The sequence below is a fragment of the Pyrus communis genome, chromosome 5 (assembly GCF_041283825.1).
Source record: "Pyrus communis isolate YQ-2024b chromosome 5, ASM4128382v1, whole genome shotgun sequence".
NCBI lineage: Eukaryota > Viridiplantae > Streptophyta > Magnoliopsida > Rosales > Rosaceae > Pyrus > Pyrus communis.
The window spans coordinates 22774119-22793162 of NC_142569.1; the positions used below are offsets into that span (position 1 = coordinate 22774119).

At 36.8% G+C, this 19044-nt stretch overlaps 1 protein-coding gene and 1 long non-coding RNA gene across 3 annotated transcripts; one reads left to right on the forward strand and one right to left on the reverse strand.

Moving 5' to 3' along the window:
• Positions 1-580: 580 nt before the first annotated feature.
• Positions 581-7163, reverse strand: LOC137724081 (extra-large guanine nucleotide-binding protein 1-like). 2 transcript variants are annotated; one of them, XM_068463017.2, is made up of 8 exons: positions 5595-7163; positions 5351-5488; positions 5152-5256; positions 4882-5049; positions 3969-4152; positions 2182-2423; positions 1779-1942; positions 581-1266 (listed from the first exon to the last, which is right to left on the reverse strand). In XM_068463017.2, exons 1-8 carry the CDS (start codon positions 6738-6740, stop codon positions 687-689), a joined length of 2727 nt encoding a protein of 908 aa, XP_068319118.2. In that variant the 5' UTR covers positions 6741-7163; the 3' UTR covers positions 581-686. The 2 variants fall into 2 exon arrangements, with proteins under 2 accessions (XP_068319118.2, XP_068319117.2); XM_068463016.2 differs by having other exon boundaries at positions 2182-2432; positions 5595-7092.
• Positions 7164-10645: 3482 nt separating this feature from the next.
• On the forward strand, positions 10646-12997 carry LOC148697004 (uncharacterized). The gene is made up of 3 exons (XR_015962998.1): positions 10646-11036; positions 11761-11819; positions 12742-12997. It is a non-coding gene; the product is annotated as an uncharacterized LOC148697004 (long non-coding RNA).
• The last annotated feature ends 6047 nt before the right edge of the window (positions 12998-19044 follow it).

Genomic DNA, 19044 nt, shown 5'->3' on the forward strand with positions numbered 1-19044 from the left:
CTAGAGTCGAAATTGAGTCTTTTTTATTGTTTTGAGTAGTTTTGAGTCTTTGAAGTTTGTTTTGAGTCATACAAGTTTAGTTAAGAGTCTTTTGAGTTGTTTAAGTTTTTAAAGCATATTTTTACATCTTTGAGTCGATTTTCATTAGATTAGCAATCCCTCCTAATCCCCGGCCTAGAACGATCCCTACTTATATCTATACTACAATTGTCAAAAAGAGGGTTTAATTTGTGTGCTATCTTTTATCACATCAAATTGGAAGCAAATCTCAAGCATATACCAATTGGAAAAATCAATGTCAGTGAAAAAAGTTATGACATGAGACTGTAACGGCAATTTCGGTTTGTTCTACCCGCTCTGAGCGGATGACGAAGCCTTTACGTGTAGTTCAACTCACCTAATCCTTTGTCCTGTCCCATTCTTGCCGCTTGCAGTTTTTTCTATGTACTTAACTGCTTACTTTTCTTCAATAATATAACCAAAAACTAAATTTTAAAATACTTCAACTTGATAGTGTTGCAAAATTACGGACTTCGTTGGGGAAAAAGAAAAGACAGATCTTTCATTGTTTAAACAGAACTTGAAAAAGAATATGAACTCTATTTTCTCACTGTATATCTGTGTTTCCTAGTGCATGTATATAAACAATTTGCACAACAGCAATGGTTGCATTTACAGAAAGACATTTAAGCGGAAGAACTTGCCTCAATGCTAGCGGAAGAGATCTCGTGAATTAATCTGGGTACCTCTTCCTCCCATTTTAGAATCTCACTAGCATATCTAAGAGCTTCATTTACAGTATCAGACTCTAGCGCTGTAACCAGTGAAACAAACAGCTTCCTATCTGTTAGAGAATGAAAGAGTCTTTTGAACTTCACTGCAATATATTGAAAGGCTCGGTGAGCCAACGTGGGGTTATTACTGTTGTTATTGCTACCACTGGGATTTTGGCTGGTTACCGGATTGAAGTCATGAAACCATTCACATCGAGTGAGAGGGGCTTCGTCAATCTTTTCTTCAAGCAGATCATACTTGTTGAGTATCAGAAGGAAGCCTTTTTGGTCAAGGGCTGGATGGGTAACAATATTTTCAAATAGCTGCTTGCTTGCCATCATCTTGTTTATGGAAACCCCGTTAGCATCTGTAGAAAACTCATCGTATTCTGTCAATGAAACACAAAATGCGACCATATCAACATCTTCAAACATCTCAACCAACTTGCAGTTTCCTCCAAGGGTGCTCTGATGCACTCTAATTAGTTGGTACCTGCGAAGAAAACAATGCCAGTGCATTTTAAAACACCGTTTTCCATCAAATAAAATTGCTCAAGTTTTTCTTTTTAATATAAATATACTACTAGGAAATGTTTCAACAACAAAGAAACTGGATAAAAAAGGACCGGTTTAGAACTTCGAATTCAAGATCATATCTTGGAAAAGAAATTGATTTTCAAGTAACTTATTGCTCATTTAGCATCAAACAGTTATATTCCTTACCTGTGTTTTCCTTTATCGGCAAAGCATACTCTCAAAATTCCATTGACTATTGTGTATGTATTATAAAAGTTTCATCTTAACCATGTGTTACGTAGTGAAGACGACTTTTCCTAGTTATAACTAATCTAAAACTGCACAGCAATTTCTATATATTGGGCAAAGCATGTCGACAATAAATTTAATCAGCCATTAAGCAAGATATTTGGCCAACTCAATGAAGAAAGATTAATGCATTTGTTGCTCAAGTATAATTTACTTGATGCATGAATCCGGAACTCTAACCTTAACGAAGGGTCATGCTGATAAGGAGGGTCCAGATTGCTATTTCCAGCTGATGGGGGAATTGAGAATTCCATGCTCATAAGGCTGTTGGATGAGGTGATTCCCTCGGCATACAAGATGTCCGTGTCTGTGGGCTCATAATCTGTCCTTGAAATCTCAACAGCCTACACAGAAATATAAATATTTGAACTGAGTAACACGCATATAATATAGTGATCAAGTATTATCCACATTCCATGTTCATATTTAAATGTATCCACGACCTAAAGAATAATTGAAAACTCAAAAGAACTAAAGCCAAAAGGAATTTAAAAATAAACAAATAAAAAATATGAGCAGAAGCACTTTGAGAAAGTGAATTGGCTTAAAACTAAAAGACAAGGAACACAGAGCGTGATCTCACCCGATTAAGAAAATATGCAGCTGGTCTGGGCAGCATTTCTATTTCATTCCTCCGGTCGTATGTGGCTTGAATAGCAGGATCCTTCCACAAATCCTCAACAAATGGTGCATATTCACGGGTAGCTGCTGGAAATATGACTTCCAGATTACCAGATACCATAGATTTGAGGAGCCAATCAGAAAAAGCTTTCAGTCTTGGACCAATGGAATATTTTGTTTTATCGTCAAGCTGGCTTGTATTCCCTATGTAAACTGAATAACTTCAGGCACAACTCCAGAATGACAAATACTGATAGCAATAAATTCATACAAAAGGCAAGTATCTCACTTGATGTTTAAAGTTTTAATATGTTATTTATAAGCCGAGCGATAACGTAATACAATCATATACTAGAAAGATACATCAACTTGACAGGAAAGTAAAAGATAGTAACCCATAAGAAAAGCACTAAATGTATCCAAAAGGAACGAGCTGTTATCCTATACAAACTATTGATGTGTAAAAAACAACCAACGTTTCAGTTTGTAAAACCAACATCTGGAAAGTACTAACAATAACAAATTGAAAAAAATGATTTTGTCAAAGCTCCATAGTCAGTTGACCCTAAAGTTTTAACGCTTTAGCAGTGAAGGGAAACGGCATTCCCAGACTTTCCAACATTCACTTCTGAATCTTATTTTGTTCCTTTTAATCATCCAAAAGGTCTTGTAATCCCTTCTTTCTACGAATTATTGCATTAACCTGAACGAAATTCCAAGTATTAAACTCCGCCATGAGTTGGACCCAAAGTTATGAGGGATTCAATAGAGATACAAATGTTGAAATCCTAATATATATATATATATATGTGTGTGTGTGTGTGTGTGTGTGTATGTATGTATGTATATATGTATGTATGTATTCTTGAAACCATTTCAAAATCTAACATTTGTATGGGTATGTCCATATGCACTCTCAAGGTCAAGAAGGGCAGAAATCTAATTTTATCAGTAGTAGCTCATAACATATTATATGTAGTTCATGATATCAGTGAAACAAATATTCTTTTTCCTTTATAACTAATTCATAGAAGACAACACATTTTCTTGAACCACTGTTAGACGGGTTTAGAAGATCAATGGTCCAAAATAAAGTGGGTGGACAATTCATTAATTGAAAATCGACACTCACAACTGAGATGCACAAATGATTAAGAGAAACACATAACAAATAATTCACTAGACCAAACAGGTAAAGCTATAGAAACTCAAACAATGTTATCACTCATCCCCTGTTATCATTATTTGCCAAAAGGATCTAAACCGAATTTGAGTTATCTCTTGTTAACAGTTTATTTACAGCCTTTCTTCCACGTGCTGGATAGGGTAACCCATCTTAATTGTGTTTCTTATACAAACCAAAAATAGTCACAGATCTCATCTACATTTATCCACATAACTAATTTATCATACAGTTAGAAAGGAACGGGGCAACTGACTTTAGTGAAAATGCCATCCAACATAAAAATTACAAATTGATGTACAAAGGCTGAGGGTGAGCCTTGGCGTAACGGTATGGTGCTCCTTTGTGACCGAAAGGCCACACGTTCAAGTCGTGGAAACAGCCTCCTTGCAAAGCAAGGGTAAGGCTGCATACGATAGACGTTTCCCCAACACCCCACACCCACCACAAAGACCCTCGCAAAGCGAGGAGCCTTGTCGGCTTGGGGGTCTCACCTTTGATGTAAAAAAAAAGCTGGATCATAAACATAATGGAGTGAAGAAAACAAAGAATAGATCGATTTGTACCTGAAGGGCCAGGTTCATCCAAAAGCCGTCCTTTTCCTTTTCTCTTCTCAATCAAACTTTCTTCTTCAAACCACTCACGCCCTTCAAGCAATATACCAAGATAACTGTACAATCTGCTCTGGATCACGAACTTAATACTTTGGCGCTCATCTTCAGAGAAAGGAACATTGTACAAGAACTTGGCCTAAAATAAGCGAGTACTTGGTGTCAGAAAAAATAAAGCTATCATTTGGAATAAATTTATTGGAATTAAGTGTTTGGTTTCATTAAGTGCCTTTTAAACCAATATTCCTAGCAGCGCTGTTTTAAACTGGACACTCAACCACCCACTGAGAAATGTTGAAGTTACTATCACATTTCCCTCCAAAAGTTTATTGAATACAATAGAAAAAGTGTACCAAACTAGACTTACAGATGTGGAAGGGAAACAAAAAACAATGTGTCACTTAAAATATAACGACAACATTGTTGTGGTAAAAGAAGAGTCATGTTTAGTTATCTGTGTGCACGTTTGCACTTGGTTATTAAATAGAAGAACACTGCTGCCGAGAGGATGCACTAATACATTATTAGTACAAACACATCACATAGTGGTGCATTAAGAAAAATACTTACATACATACATACATGCATACATGTATATATGTTTACACATCTCTGATATGCACTCGGCGTCAACTTTTTACAGGTATAAATATACCAAATAAATCAGAAAAAAAAGTTCTTGAAAACTTCAAGTCATGTCAATACTAGTTCCCTGTCAAGTTTCACCAATGATTACTATCATCTAAAGCTTTGTAGGGTAAATAATTTTATTGACCCTGAAGCTACGGAAGGAAATTCACCACCTAGGTTCTGACCTTTATAATATTAAGTGATGGGTAATCGGGTTATTCCTCCCCAAATGTCTTACCTGTTTAAATATAGTGCTTGTACCAGATTTGTGATGTCCAACTAGAACAATTTTGTTAAGCTTTTTCTCTTCAAAGGTGTTCCAGGTGTTCACTTCGTCAGAGGAAAGATTTGGTGAACCAGAAGGAAATGGCAAAGACAAGATGTTACAAACCATCTTTATTGTAGCCTGTAAAGAAGTAACTCCACAGTTAAGGGATGCTTGATCATAACATTAATTAGGAAAGGGCGGAAAGGAACACAATTTATTGCACATCACACGCGTACACACCTTGTCCCATATCTTTCCCTTTACTTGATTCATTCCCTCTTCCTGATACTCCCCCTCTGCACTCACCCAGTAGTGAAGATTTCCTTCACATGGCACTCCAGCCAACTGCATAATTCAAACAAAATGCATCAATACAATGTGGTTTGTTTTTCAAAGTATATAATATACAAAAGAACTTGAACCAGTCCAGTATAAAAACCTTCAGCATGAACGCCTCTAACTTAGTGATCTCCCGATTGTTAATCAATATATTTGTATCCCCGTTACTAGCATTTCGTTGTATGTGGCCTCCCACACTCAACCGGGGGCTAATGATTTGGCAAGGCCTATGCCCTTCCTGTTCATTTAAAGAAGAATCATCATCGCATTGAGGTGCAATTTACGACAAAATAGAGGTCCAATATTAACAAGCTGATAAAAATTGAGCTGAGTTCAAAATTTACCTTTCCCCACAAACCAGATACATTATCGTACCAATAGTATCCTGGTTTTATCTTTTTTGGTGGGTTTTGGCAACTTTGCAATCGAACCAGCTCTTCCTGCGATAAAGGTTCGCCATTCACAAAAATAAGATTGCCTGGCAGTTGATTTGCTTGGCAAGATATCTCGGCCTTCATTATCAGTTCAACTTCCGATTTAGTGAGAAGCCGCTTCAGCATCCTAGAACACTTGCCCAGTTTCCTTCGCCTTGACTCGTCAATTTCAAAACTAATGCAAGTAACACATTTCCTTCCTTCCGGCATTGACCCCATTGCTCTTAGCACACAATTATAGCAAAACTTAGCACCACAAACAATGCAAACCTCCTTCTCCATGAGTCTGTTTCCTTTCCCACATCGATAGCACGACCCTTTCTTCCCACTTCTCTCAATCGTTGGCCTCACTCGCACATCTTCTTCCCCTTCAGAAAGATCAAACTCTTCTTCCTGAACAATGTCATTCGAGTCAGGATCACGGAATGTCACAGCTGATGGCCTTTTGACATGGTGAGGAATTGCATCCGTATAAGCTTCCTCTCTACCAGAGAAAACCTCAGAGGAAAGACTCCGCGAACTCGAACCAGACTGTGATGAACCCCAGTTACCGGGGCTCATATAATTCTGAAAGCCTTGAGCTTCTTGACCATCATCAGGCAATTCAAGCACAACCTCCAAACTTCCAGACAGAGTGCCAGAAGACCCCAATTTCCCAGAGATTTCACCTTTATCTGATAAAGTCGAGACACCCTTTTCGCCATTGCTAATTTCCAATTCAGCAGGGGTTACTGAATTGGAAGAAACAATTTCCTTTCCAAACTTTACTTCAGTTTCAAGTTTCGTCTCTTCTTTTGGTTTCTTGGTGGATTTCGCAATCGGATGAATAACAGGGAGGGACAAATTGTTCAAGAGAGAGGCTGAAGAAACCGGAGCAGCAGTTGGGATGTGGCGAATGTCAACAGGAAATGCATTTGGGATATCATAACCCACCGGAGGACCCTTGTACTCCACGGCAAACGAAAACTCCAACTCCATGCTAAAATCCCCACCATCCCTGTCGCCGCCACTAGAAGCCGCCATAGCAGAACTCAGTTTTCTCATCACAGCAGCCATACCGGAGCTCACAAAATTCAGCAAAAAACCAGCGATTCCAACACCATAACAAAACAAAAAATAAAAAATAAAAAACCCACCAATCTTAACCTTTTAATTCGAAAACCCACGAAGAAAAACGAAGATTAAACAAAACCCAGGAAACAAAATTCAAAATTTTCACAAACCCATCAAGGAAAAATTCTGGAAATTTGCCGTGAAACCCTCCAACAACCTCCTCACCTTGCCCCAAATAAAGAAGTAAAATAGAAAAATAAAAGGAAACTCTTTGATGGAAGTCGCAAGTGTAGAGACGCAGACTTGGAGGAAGACTAATTCGTTGACTTCTCATTTTTCTCCAAGCGATGATGTCACGAAGTTGCTACGAAAAATTCCTCATAGAAACAACAAGAGAAGCAAATAGCAACACACAAATGCAAGGCCGACTGAGTCTTCAAACTGAGTGGGTGTGATACTCTGCAGTTACACATACAGAAGTAACTATAGTCCTCCCTTATTCCTGTATGACACGACATCGTTCTGGTGCTAGAAGGGGTATTTTTGTCCCTATGATATGCGGTAAGAGCACTTTTTGTCCTCTTTTATTTGGAAGTGAAGAGTTCAATTCTCGTTAAAAACAAAGTTAAACCACATGATTATAGTAACCATATTGTAAGATTTAGCTCTCTATCCTACCCCCTCTAATGTAGATACAATGGTTTATTAAAAAAAAAATTGATAAAATAATAATATCATTAAGTATATCTAGTTGTTAATTTTTTTTTTTCTATAATTTTAGGGAGTTTTAACGAAAAGTCCACAGTACTGTTCACTTTAACGAAAAACCACATTTTTACGCTAAAAAGTCAATCCTGATACTATTCACTTTATCCTTTATTTTGTCCTTATGATTAAAACTCAAAGTTTTCAAGCCATTTTTATTAGTTTTCCTATAATTTTATTCCCCACACTCATAGGAGAAACAATTCTTTTTAATTTTTATGAAAAAAGGAAATGCATATTTTTGGTATCGATTCTTGAACGTAGTACACCAACTGACCAAAGGAATTTCAGTTGGTGGTTTAATAATTTCCAACAAAAACAATAATGTGGTTTAATAATTAAGCCGTTTAATTTCGGGTCCTTGTTGAATTAATCTTGTAAATAATCAGTCGTAGGAGAGGAGAGCTTCCAGAAATTTTCTTTCGACTATCAAAGTTTCCAATTCGTCGCCGTGACTTAAGAAAATTTACAGATTATCATTATCTAGTGTGGAATAGAGACTGCATCATGCACAGTTCATACAAAGTTCATGCAAAGTTTTAACGAGGTCATACCATTATTGCACGCTATGATTTTTACGTATTCTTCACATTTTCTATGACTATTATTGTATCATGCAAGCATCTATAACAAAATTTTGAATGCAATCGGATAACTTAAATTTCTCTCGTCATATATAGTCTAAATTTGTTCACATGCTTGCTCAGCTCGATCTTATTGTTGGTCAGGGTTGTACCTGGCTAGATGATCCTCCGAGTCTAATTTTAGATTTGCTTGTGGAGGACTCTCGCTCTATATGATTTGACTTGTAGTGACCCCTTTTTTGAATAAATCTATTATCGTTTCCTTAAAAGAAAGTCTAAAGCTGCCTAGCGTGAGTGGGCTTTTATTTATTTATTATTTCTTGTTCAAAATTTTCATCATTAAGTTTGCTCGGACACATGGAATGTGCGCAAGTTTGCGCATGACCAAGTAGATAGTGCATTGACAATGTATCACCTTTATAAAATATATACAATGTATCCTCCTTATAAAATATATAAATAATGTATTGTCTTTATATTATCATTATATGGTAGATAGTGTATTATCACTTTACTATCATAATATCGTCAATAAATTATAAATATTGCCATGAATACGGATCATGTGCAAACCATGAGCACAACCTAACGTATGTAAGCATTCTATGTTTTAATCTCAGTACATGCAAGAATGACTACAATGACTACATAGTGGGGTATGATAGGCTGTACCCGGGGGTTTTGGGGAAAACAAAACATCAAACCTGCTCTAAATAGGCAAAAGATAATGAGAGAGACTCTGTGCTGGACATTGAACTGGAATGCGATCAATGTATTACTCTGCTTGTTTTCTTCACTTGTGTCAAACAATGGAAATGAAGAAGTAGAGAAGTGAGGAAAACTTATATAATTTCTTTCAACTTTTGTCTTTATGTTATTGTTGGCAATGATAAAAAAATATATCTTTATATAGAGGTTTCATCTAACATCTCCCTTAGTGCTTATGAAAAATCTACACAACAAAACAATAAAAAAAAAATAAAAAAAACTAACACACTATATAGGGCATGTAGCTTTTTGACTTTCATTTGAATGGGCATTCACATCCCACCATTCACAATACTCCCCCTTGTACGCCCATATATCAATATCGGCTGCCTTGTTAGAACCTTACTCAGAAAAAACCTATGGGAAAAAAATCGTAGCGAAGGAAAAAGAATACAACTTTGTGTGGATCATTGATATAGTGTTGAGTGCACTTTTGTTGCCTCATTAAAACCTTGCTAGGAAAAACCCAATGGAAAAAGTCCTAGTTGAAGGAAAGAGAGTATAACGGCATGTGTCTTGGATGCTCCCCCTGATGAGTATTTCCCCATGATTCTGCATTCTTCAATCTGACTAATTACTAAGTCGACGTAATCCAGTACCATGCATTAGCTTCTGGAATGTACAATTTGGTACATATTTGGTGAATAGGTCTACCAAGTTATCATTGTAATGAAATTGTCTAACTTCAGTAACTTTAACCTTTTGAAGTTCATGTGTATTGAAAAACTTTGGAGATATGTGTTTAGTCTTATTTCCTTTGACGAACCCTTCCTTCATTTGTGCAATACACACTGCATTATTCTCATGAATGATAGTTGGAGTGTTTGGTTTTAAAGATAGGCCACATGAGTTCCTAATGTGATGGACCATTGTTCTTAACCAAAAAGACTACAACTAGATTCATGGAGAGCAAATATTTATGAGTGATTAGAAGATGTAGCAACTAGTGTTTGCTTCGTTGAGCGTCATGAGATTTACACACTTAAGGGATAGTGTTGCAATCCTATTAGTTTAGGAATGTCATTGTGAAAATTTTATCATATCTGGAATATCCTTTTGAGATTCTACCACACTTAAGGGATAGTGTTGCAATCCTATTAGTTTAGGAATGTCATTGTGAAAATTTTATCATATCTGGAGTATCCTTTTGAGATTCTACCATATCTCTTAAATTAGTTATTAGCCTATTAGAGTTGTTATCATATTGGCGTAAGGAATTTGCCTTACCTATTACTATAAATAAGGGCACAATGGGGTGAGATAACACATACCTCAAAATTACATATCTCTCTCTTTTGTCTCTATTTCTGCCGCATCCCTTCTGTCTGTTCTTATATTGTTCAGTAAATTAGGTGTGAAATCCCATCCCCGGAATTTCACCATGCATTATGTACCCCGTATTTTAAATTCGTATTTCGTGATTACGTGATCTTTATTAGTTAATTTTAATACCATTAATTTTAAGTTTGGAAATTGATTTGGCATTGAGTTGGAAGTTTCATAATCAATCTTTATCTCTCATTGACATTTGGAAATTACAACTAGTTTTTTTTAATAGATCTCAAACCCACGAATACATAGGCGAAAGCCGTTTGCGAGTCCGAATTATGACGGTATAGTTACGGACGTTTGAATTATGAACTTTAGATTGTGGGAATTATTAAATTCGCACAAGTGGGTAAAGGTTAAGTTAGTTTTTTTAAGGGAACAATCAGTTTTTTTTTTGGGATTATAAAAAGACGTTGAGGGAGGTGAGAAGGGGACATTTCCCCCCCCCCCCCCTTAGTTTGTGACCCGTATGCTTCACCAACATAATTTCAAACCTGCTAATTTCAAGCCAATTCCTCCGGTTCTCAGCTGACCTTCTTGTCTACTTCACTTGTAACTTGTGTGACTATCTCCTTCCTTCCATCTCCACCAAAAATCAAGTTTGTTTGAGGCTTACTTCAGGTAGAACTCCACCGGAGAACCCAGTGACTCTCAACGGCGATTCGTCATTCCGGTGAGTGTCACCATTCACCATCATCCTTATTCAACTTCCCTTGGACCCAGGAACAAGACCCAACTGGTGGTTGGGGCGTTGGAACACCAAAGAAGCCAAATTGAAGAACACCCACCTTAGGGTTTCGTTGGGTGCGAGCCAATTTGAGGGCCTTCCCAGCCAAATTGGACTCGGCCCCAGGTATAAAGTTTATTCTACTTGTTGAGATATTTGCTCTTGTAAAATTTGAGATTTTTTGGGAAAAAAAAAAAGGGGGTCGAATTTTTTTGTTGTGTGACATTGGTGTTATGGAAATGTTGATGATTGAATAAGACATTGGAATGTGAATTTTCATGCATTTTGTAATTCTAAGTCTGCATTTGGATGCTTTATGTTAATGTGTTCAATTACATTAGAAACTAGCCTTACGTTACTGCCTTGATTTATAATGGGCGTTTGACTGTATTTTCATGCCTGCTTCTTGGGTATTTGAGGGAAGGTATGAAGAAAATGATTATAGGAAGGGAGAGATTAAGGAAGCCGGTGGGGAGGAGACTGTGTGATACCGGGCACCTACGTTTCAAGTAGTTAATTCAATTGTTTAATTTAGTAGTATTGCCGCTGGAATCCCTACTTTTCGACTACGTAATTACTGGAACTTTTCCATCTAAGTGTGGTTTATGTTCAAGTTTATATATATTTAAAGGATTTGGTATCACTCTGTTTCTGATAATGGGTCATAACGATACCTGGAGTAGTGAAAATCTAGTGATTGGGTCTTATGGAGTAAATGATGTAAGATCATGGACCCTGCCTTAGAACAATGGTTTGATCCCCTATTAAATGTGTTATGGGAGGCATATAAGAGTTTTTGATTATGTGAATTATCGAAGGAAATCTAAATGTGGACTTGTGCTTTGTTCAGGAGGTGATAGAACGTGATGCCTTGACTCTCGTGCTAAGGTGCATTAGCGTGGGTTCCAGGTGAGTGACTTCAATATATGTGATATTAGTGATTACCTTGCTTTTGTAATTACTACTCTATGAGGGTGTGACTTAATTTTATAAATATATTTCTATTGAATTATTATGTTAATACCTAGTTTTGATTTAAGATTATGGAATGAGATTTAATTATTACATTTTGAAATATGATGTAAATTGTTTGATTGGCATGATGTGATGAAATGTGAGGGCTAGTGGTGGGTCATTAACCCATTGGGGATTTGCTGTTTTGATATTGTTTCATTTACGATTCGTTGATCCATTCTAAAAGTTAGTATTTATGCCTTACTTCTCTTAGTTGAGCTTTTGTAAATGAAGTAACTTGTGCTGGTCTCAGTTCTTTGAACCGTTGTACATTATGGGTGTTGGCTTTCCACGATTCCGTTGAGTGATGGTCCGGAATCGTACCCATTCGGATTCCGTTGAGAGATGGTCCGGAATCCCTCCTAATCCGCGATTCCGTTGAGTGATGGTCTGGAATCGTAACCATTTGGATTCCGTTGAGAGATGGTCCGGAATCCCTCTTACCCCGCGATCCCGTTGAGTGATGGTCCGGGATTGTATCCACCTTGGTTCCTTGAGTTTGGGTTGAGATAGTTACAAAGGTGTAGGCTTTGGATAAACTGTGTCACCCTAATTTTACTTTCATTGTGTGTATGTGAAAATGGGTGTGAGATGTGATAGTTGTTTCAAATGAACTTTTGGATGTCCGGGTGACTCCTTTGGAGTTTCAAAGGTTTGGTATTGATTGTTATCAAGGAATTACATTCAATGTGTATAAATTATGTTTGATGGATGATTTTTAATAATTGTCTCTCATACTTGGTATTATTGTCACTCACACAAACTACGCAGCTTATATTGTGTGGATGGTTGCCGATGTACCATTTCGATGGTGTAGGCACTGAACTTACAGGTGACAGGTTGAGTAGACTTCGAGACGGTCGTAGGTGGGGGTAGCAGTGCGGTATCAGAGACTTGGAGCGTTAGGTTACCCTTGATTCACTCTTGTACTTTTTATTTTGGGACTTTCTTTTGAGCATCTTGAACTTGTTTTTGGTCTGGCGAAGGTTGTACTTCTTTTTGGAATGTACATATTTGTAAATATCAAGTGGTGAACTTAGTTATCTTCATATTAATTTGGGTTATCATTTAAAGTATTTCCTTCAGTCGCTCATACCGTATTCAACGAGCGTTATTTTCCTTGTCACGTGTCGATTCTTGACGTATGTTGGGATCGGGGCGTGACATTAGGCCTACAACATTGTTTTATATAGTCCCAATAATTGTAACTTGTAAACAGTGGATAATCAGGGCAATACTTTTTCATTAATAAATCAAGAAAATGAACGGACTTTTTGATCCTAGGTTTAACAGCCTAAACTCCCCAATTTGCATCTTTTTCATTGATTTGTTCACAAAATATAAGTAATTTTTAAATGAAATTTACTCCTTGGCAATTCTTCTCTACCCCTACCCCTCCAAAATATATTGCTTTCATTCTATTTTTCTTGTGTTTACAACTCATATGTTTGTGAAATTAATTATTTTGTATAATTTTCAATTTTCATTGGCGATACCTATTCGGTTGGAGCCAGGAATTAAACTGAAAGGATACATTTCCAATTCTTTTGTTGAACTCATTTTCATCAACCTGTGATAATGTGTTTTTATTGTTGCACTTTCATGTGTTTGTTTTATGTTGGAACCATAAATGAATAGAATCGTGAAATAGCTATTTATATAATTTTAGTTATATCTAGTCTATATGAGACTGGAAAAGTGGTGGACATAGCCCATTTTAGAGGTCTGAATGATTTTTGGGGCTTTATAAAAGAATCTCTCCCAATGAGGGGTTTTTTTTTCGGGCTCTAGATGGAGTTATATATATTTCTTTATGTAATAATTTGATTATGCAATAATTTTTTAGGAAAACTAATGAAAATGGCTTGAAAACTTTGAGTTTTAATGATAAGGACAAAATAAAGGGTAAATTGAATAGTACCAGGATTGACTTTTTAGTGTAAAAATGTGGTTTTTCGTTAAAATGAACAGTACTGTTGACACACCCCGACCCAGAAAGTCCACTTGGACCCTGAATCGAGTTGTGCTGGCCGACACCTGGAAGGTGACGAAGCCATAAAATGTGATAGTGTATAAAAAGTGAATAAATTTGAATCTAAAAGTGTCTAAATACCAGAGTGCGCTACGAGTGGGAGCGAACCCATTTCACACGCGATGTCAGAGCATAAGTAAGGTACGGTAGTGTGGGTAAGAATCATACCCTTAAAAGTAGCCACCAATACTAAGATTAGCTATATATCCTCGTCGATACGAACTCAGCAGTTAAAACCTGAAGGGGTACAAAACAGAAAGTGTGAGTAAGCTGTAAAACCAAGTTTCCTAAAACTATTACCTTTCAAACAGTAATAACCCCTCACTGTAATTCCCTTATCGTTTTCTATAGGACAGTACAACATATATATATATATATATATATATATATATATATATATATCCAAACCATACTCAGAAATGACCAAAACCACGGCTTGCCATCAACTCCACCATGCATTAATAAGTAGGCCAAATGAACTTAATCAATACAAAATGATATGTCAAACAGAGTCATCTAAAATGACATGCACAACTTATCCATATCTCATCAATCATGGCTAGCGTATAAGTCGGAGTCACTTATAGTGACCTGTACGACTTATCCATATCTCATCAATCATGGCTATCATATAAGTCGGAGTCACCTATAGTGACATGTACGACTTATCCATATCTCATCAATCATGGCTAGCATATAAGTCGGAGTCACCTATAGTGACCTGTACGACTTATCCATATCTCATTAATCATGGCTATCATATAAATCGGAGTCACCTATAGTGACCTGTACGACTTATCCATATCTCATCAATCATGGCTAGCATATAAGTCGGAGTCACCTATAGTGACCTGTACGACTTATCCATATCTCATCAATCATGGCTAACCAATAGCTCAATAAGTATACCTGCAAACAAGTCGGAACCACCTAAAGTGGTCTGTACGACAGGACTGGGTGTAAATAAATACGCTCAAGTGCTACGATCACGTGAAGACTGTGCGAATAATCGCGGGTTACCTATGAGTCGGAACCACCTAAAGTGGTCTATACGACAGGACTGTGCACCTACCTTGGATTCAAGGTGAGCGTAAGGTGCGGGAGGTGAACATCACATGAAGAACTGTGCCCTGGCCACGGGCGAGAGCACTAACACCGGGGTGCAGGTTTATGAGCTATATTATATCTCAACACAATCATACTCACTAACATCACTAACATCAACATGTACTCACCTGAGACTTACCTGGGCGTCCGCGACGTCATATAGCACTTCAAAGCATTCACAATAGTCAGGTCCAGGTAATATCCATATGAATATGCCATGATGCAATCTAATACTCAACCATGTTGTAGCATTTTCAATTATAAACAATACGGTGTGAAATGTACAATCAATAACGCCCTACTCCCGAACTACTTATTTTCAGGGATAATTATCCATGACAACCTAATTAACACTAATTAACTAACTAATTCACAAAACTAAAACTTGCCTTTACCAATTTCCTTCGCATTACTCAATTTCCCAAATAAGGCTTTTGTCTCAAATATATTATGGCTACATCTAACGTCTCGTTAGACTGCATACGTACCCTATACAGGGATCAAGCCATTCGTAGTTCATATAGTACTTCAAGTATTCACAATAATTATATATGAAAGTAATATACCTAATCAATTTAAAAGTGTCGATAGAACTCTCAATAATATGAACGATAAAAAGGAAAAGATGCACTCACCTGAAGTCCACGCTATGATTCTCTAGTGCACGCATCGAGGCGTCCTGAATGATTGGTCCCTGTGACCAATTATCAAATCACATCTCAGAATTCTTATCCGTAGAATACGTAATTCACATAAAACACAACCTCAAGGCCATTCTAAAATAGTTTGAGACCCATTGACCACATATCAACAGTCGATCAAAGATCGACAGTAGGGTCTACAACCCTGTATAACTCGACCCGGAAGATCCGCATATCAGATTTCCAATCCGTAACTCCCAACAATCCACAATATGTTTCTAGAACAACACATTAAAATTTCATTACGATCCAACGGTCGGATCTCCGCCAATTGCTTAAAACAAGTGGCCGTGAACATTTATTTTACTAACTTACAAATCCAATTCAGGAAGATCCGTAAGTCAGATTCCCGATCCATAAATTCCTATGATCTTTAAATATTACGTATTATAATGTATCCAATTTTGGTGACGATCCAACGGTCGGATCGTCGATTCACATTTTTATCAAGTAAGGTATCGTAACAAATTTAGGTTCCGATGATCAACCTACGTCATTCAAATAACAAAACTGAATTCAAGACATTCGACATAGCCTAAAAATATCATTGGCAGCCCATTGGCCACGCGCCGCCGCACGCGCCACCGCGGGTGGCGGTCGGCCGCCCCGACTCGCCGGAAAATCCAACTATTTCCAAAAATTCTCAAACTTCACAGAAATAAAGATCTCAGTGAGTGGAGTAACTTTCATAGCTGACACGAAGTCCAAAAGTGGACGGAAGATGGTCAATTTTGCCCACAAAGCCAACAGGTGCCTAAAACTTCCCGGTGTCGATTCGTCTTCTACAGTGGTCCAACGGGGTCAAGGTTGGTTGGGTTTTGCTCCTGGGATCATGGGCTACAAAGCCCAAGTGGTGGCATCGGCCATCACTTTGCCGATTTGCCGGAAAATAAAAAAGGGTGCCTGGAGCACCGTGAGAACCGCCAACTTTCGTGGCCTCAAACCGCCACATACCGTGGTTAATCAAGGTGGTTCTTGGGTGTGTTTTGTAGAGGGGAATGAGAGCTTCAAGATGGTGGTGGTGGCATCGAAAAACTCCACCGGAGTTGGCCGGAATCGACCTTGGAAAATGGTGGTCGCGAGTTGGAAAAACCCACGGGAAAGCTGGGATTTTTTTTTTTTTTTCTTCTTTCTATTTCTTATTGGGTCTCACCCTCTCCCTCTAATTTAATTGGTTCCTTCCTATTTGTGCCTAAAATCAGATTGGCCACTTTCCCACAAGGTGGGAATTCAAATAATTTATAACTAAACTTTAAATAGCCATTTTCAAACGTCCATAACTATACCGTTATAATCCGGACTCGCAAATGGTTTTTGCCTATGCGTTCACATCCACGAGTACTACGAGAATATGTTAAAAGAATAAGTCATATGTCTCTCTAGACGATGGTCAACATAAGTCAAAGTCCTTGCCTCTAGGGCAATTTCGTAAATTCACGCTTTTAAAATAAAATAAAAACGTAAAATTTGGAACGGGTTGTCACAACTGTGGGCTTTTCGTTAAAACTCCCTAATTTTTTTGTATTAACTTTTCTTAAGTTGATTTTTGGATGTGTTATCTTAATTTTTTATTATTTTTATTTTTATGAACCTTTCAACCTAAAAAGGTTCAAATTCTGATAAAGCTAGATTTCATTACTTATGAACTGTTCGTTGGATTAGATCTCTTATCCCAATCTCATCCGTTGAAAGACAAACCCCCACTTCGCCCTCTGAAATAATTTGATTTTCACGTACAACACAACAATTTACCTAGCACCAATTGGTAAATTAGTATCATACAATTTTGAGAAAATTTATTTGAAAATTTCAGCCACCAATGCCCATGAACGTTAAATTAATTTGAAATTTTAATTCTTATGGAATTTAACAATCATTAATTAGCCAATTTGCAATAAATTACAAACAAACACAATCAAATGTTTCATCACATAATAAGGGGCATTTTAGGACTATAAAATATTTTAATTTGAGTCATAAAACAAATTTAGTGAGATTTTTTTTGTTAAACCCAATAAATGGGTTTAAGTCAGTGAAAAATATATACGATATGTTAAAGACAAAGAAAAATGAGTTTTAAGGGGTAATCCAAAATTTTTAGATTAATGAAAGTGAGCTTTTTATAGTATAATAGCTTATATCATTTTATGTCTTTAGCATTAAACATACAAACAAAATGTAGAAGCATCTTTGGAACAAAAATATGTAAGAAAAAAGAATTAAAAAAAAAGAATAGAAGGAGAGAGTATAAGTGTATTAACAAGTAGAGGGAGAGTGATAAAATTTGACTCATATGGGTTGCTATTTTTCTTGTGGGACCCACTATTTTTTGGGGCTAGATGTAGCCCAATTTTATGTTACCCAAGAAAGAAAGTGATGCAGGACATGAAATAAGATCATTAGAAGATTCAATACATTTGGCTTTTGAAATTCAGTCGATATACATTGTAATAATTATATTTAGTGGGCTAGATTAAAAGCAATTATTTTGGTTATTTGGTATCTCATATGAGCCAATTTAGTCAATCTTTATTTAATGTAATAAATATATGTTAGTGGGGTAGATTAAATGGGGTTAATATTAATGAGTTCATTAACTCTAGTAATGATGCATGAACCATGATGCATGTATCAATAATTATTTAGAGATGGGGTTTTGGGGTTTTCAGGTCTCTTCTCGCACTAGGAGATAGTGGACCCTATATATCAGTTTCCCTTTTCGTTTTATTTCGTTTCTATCTGCTGCGCCCTACATCAGTTGGTATCAGAGCGTTAGCTCGATCCAAGGGTGACGTTGTATCAAGGGTAACAATACCAACATGTCGCAACTACCAATACATGAAGATCTAAATCTGGACCTTCCTCCAATATTTGATCGTTGCTTGAAAAGTTCATGTCTAATATGTTGTGAAAATTCTTCAGGTGATAATTCTTTAAATCTTGATCTTCCTCCGGTGTTTGATCTTTGTTGTGATGATTGTGAAATCTGTAACGCAACTTCAACTTTAAGACAACAAGAGAGAGAGAAAGATTACAACTCAAAAGAGGAGAATATGGAATTCATTGTCAAGGCTTCCAAAATATTTGTTTCTCATGATCTTTTAATTCTCTATGAAACCTTGACATCGGTCCAGCCATGTGACACAATTTATATTTTGGAGACTGATACTTCTGAATATGTTGATTTGATTGGAGTTGGTAATTTCAATTCAAGTACTGCAAGGAACTTTGGAAATACAGCTAATCAAATTAAGATTTATTGGGAAGACGTCCATATCAA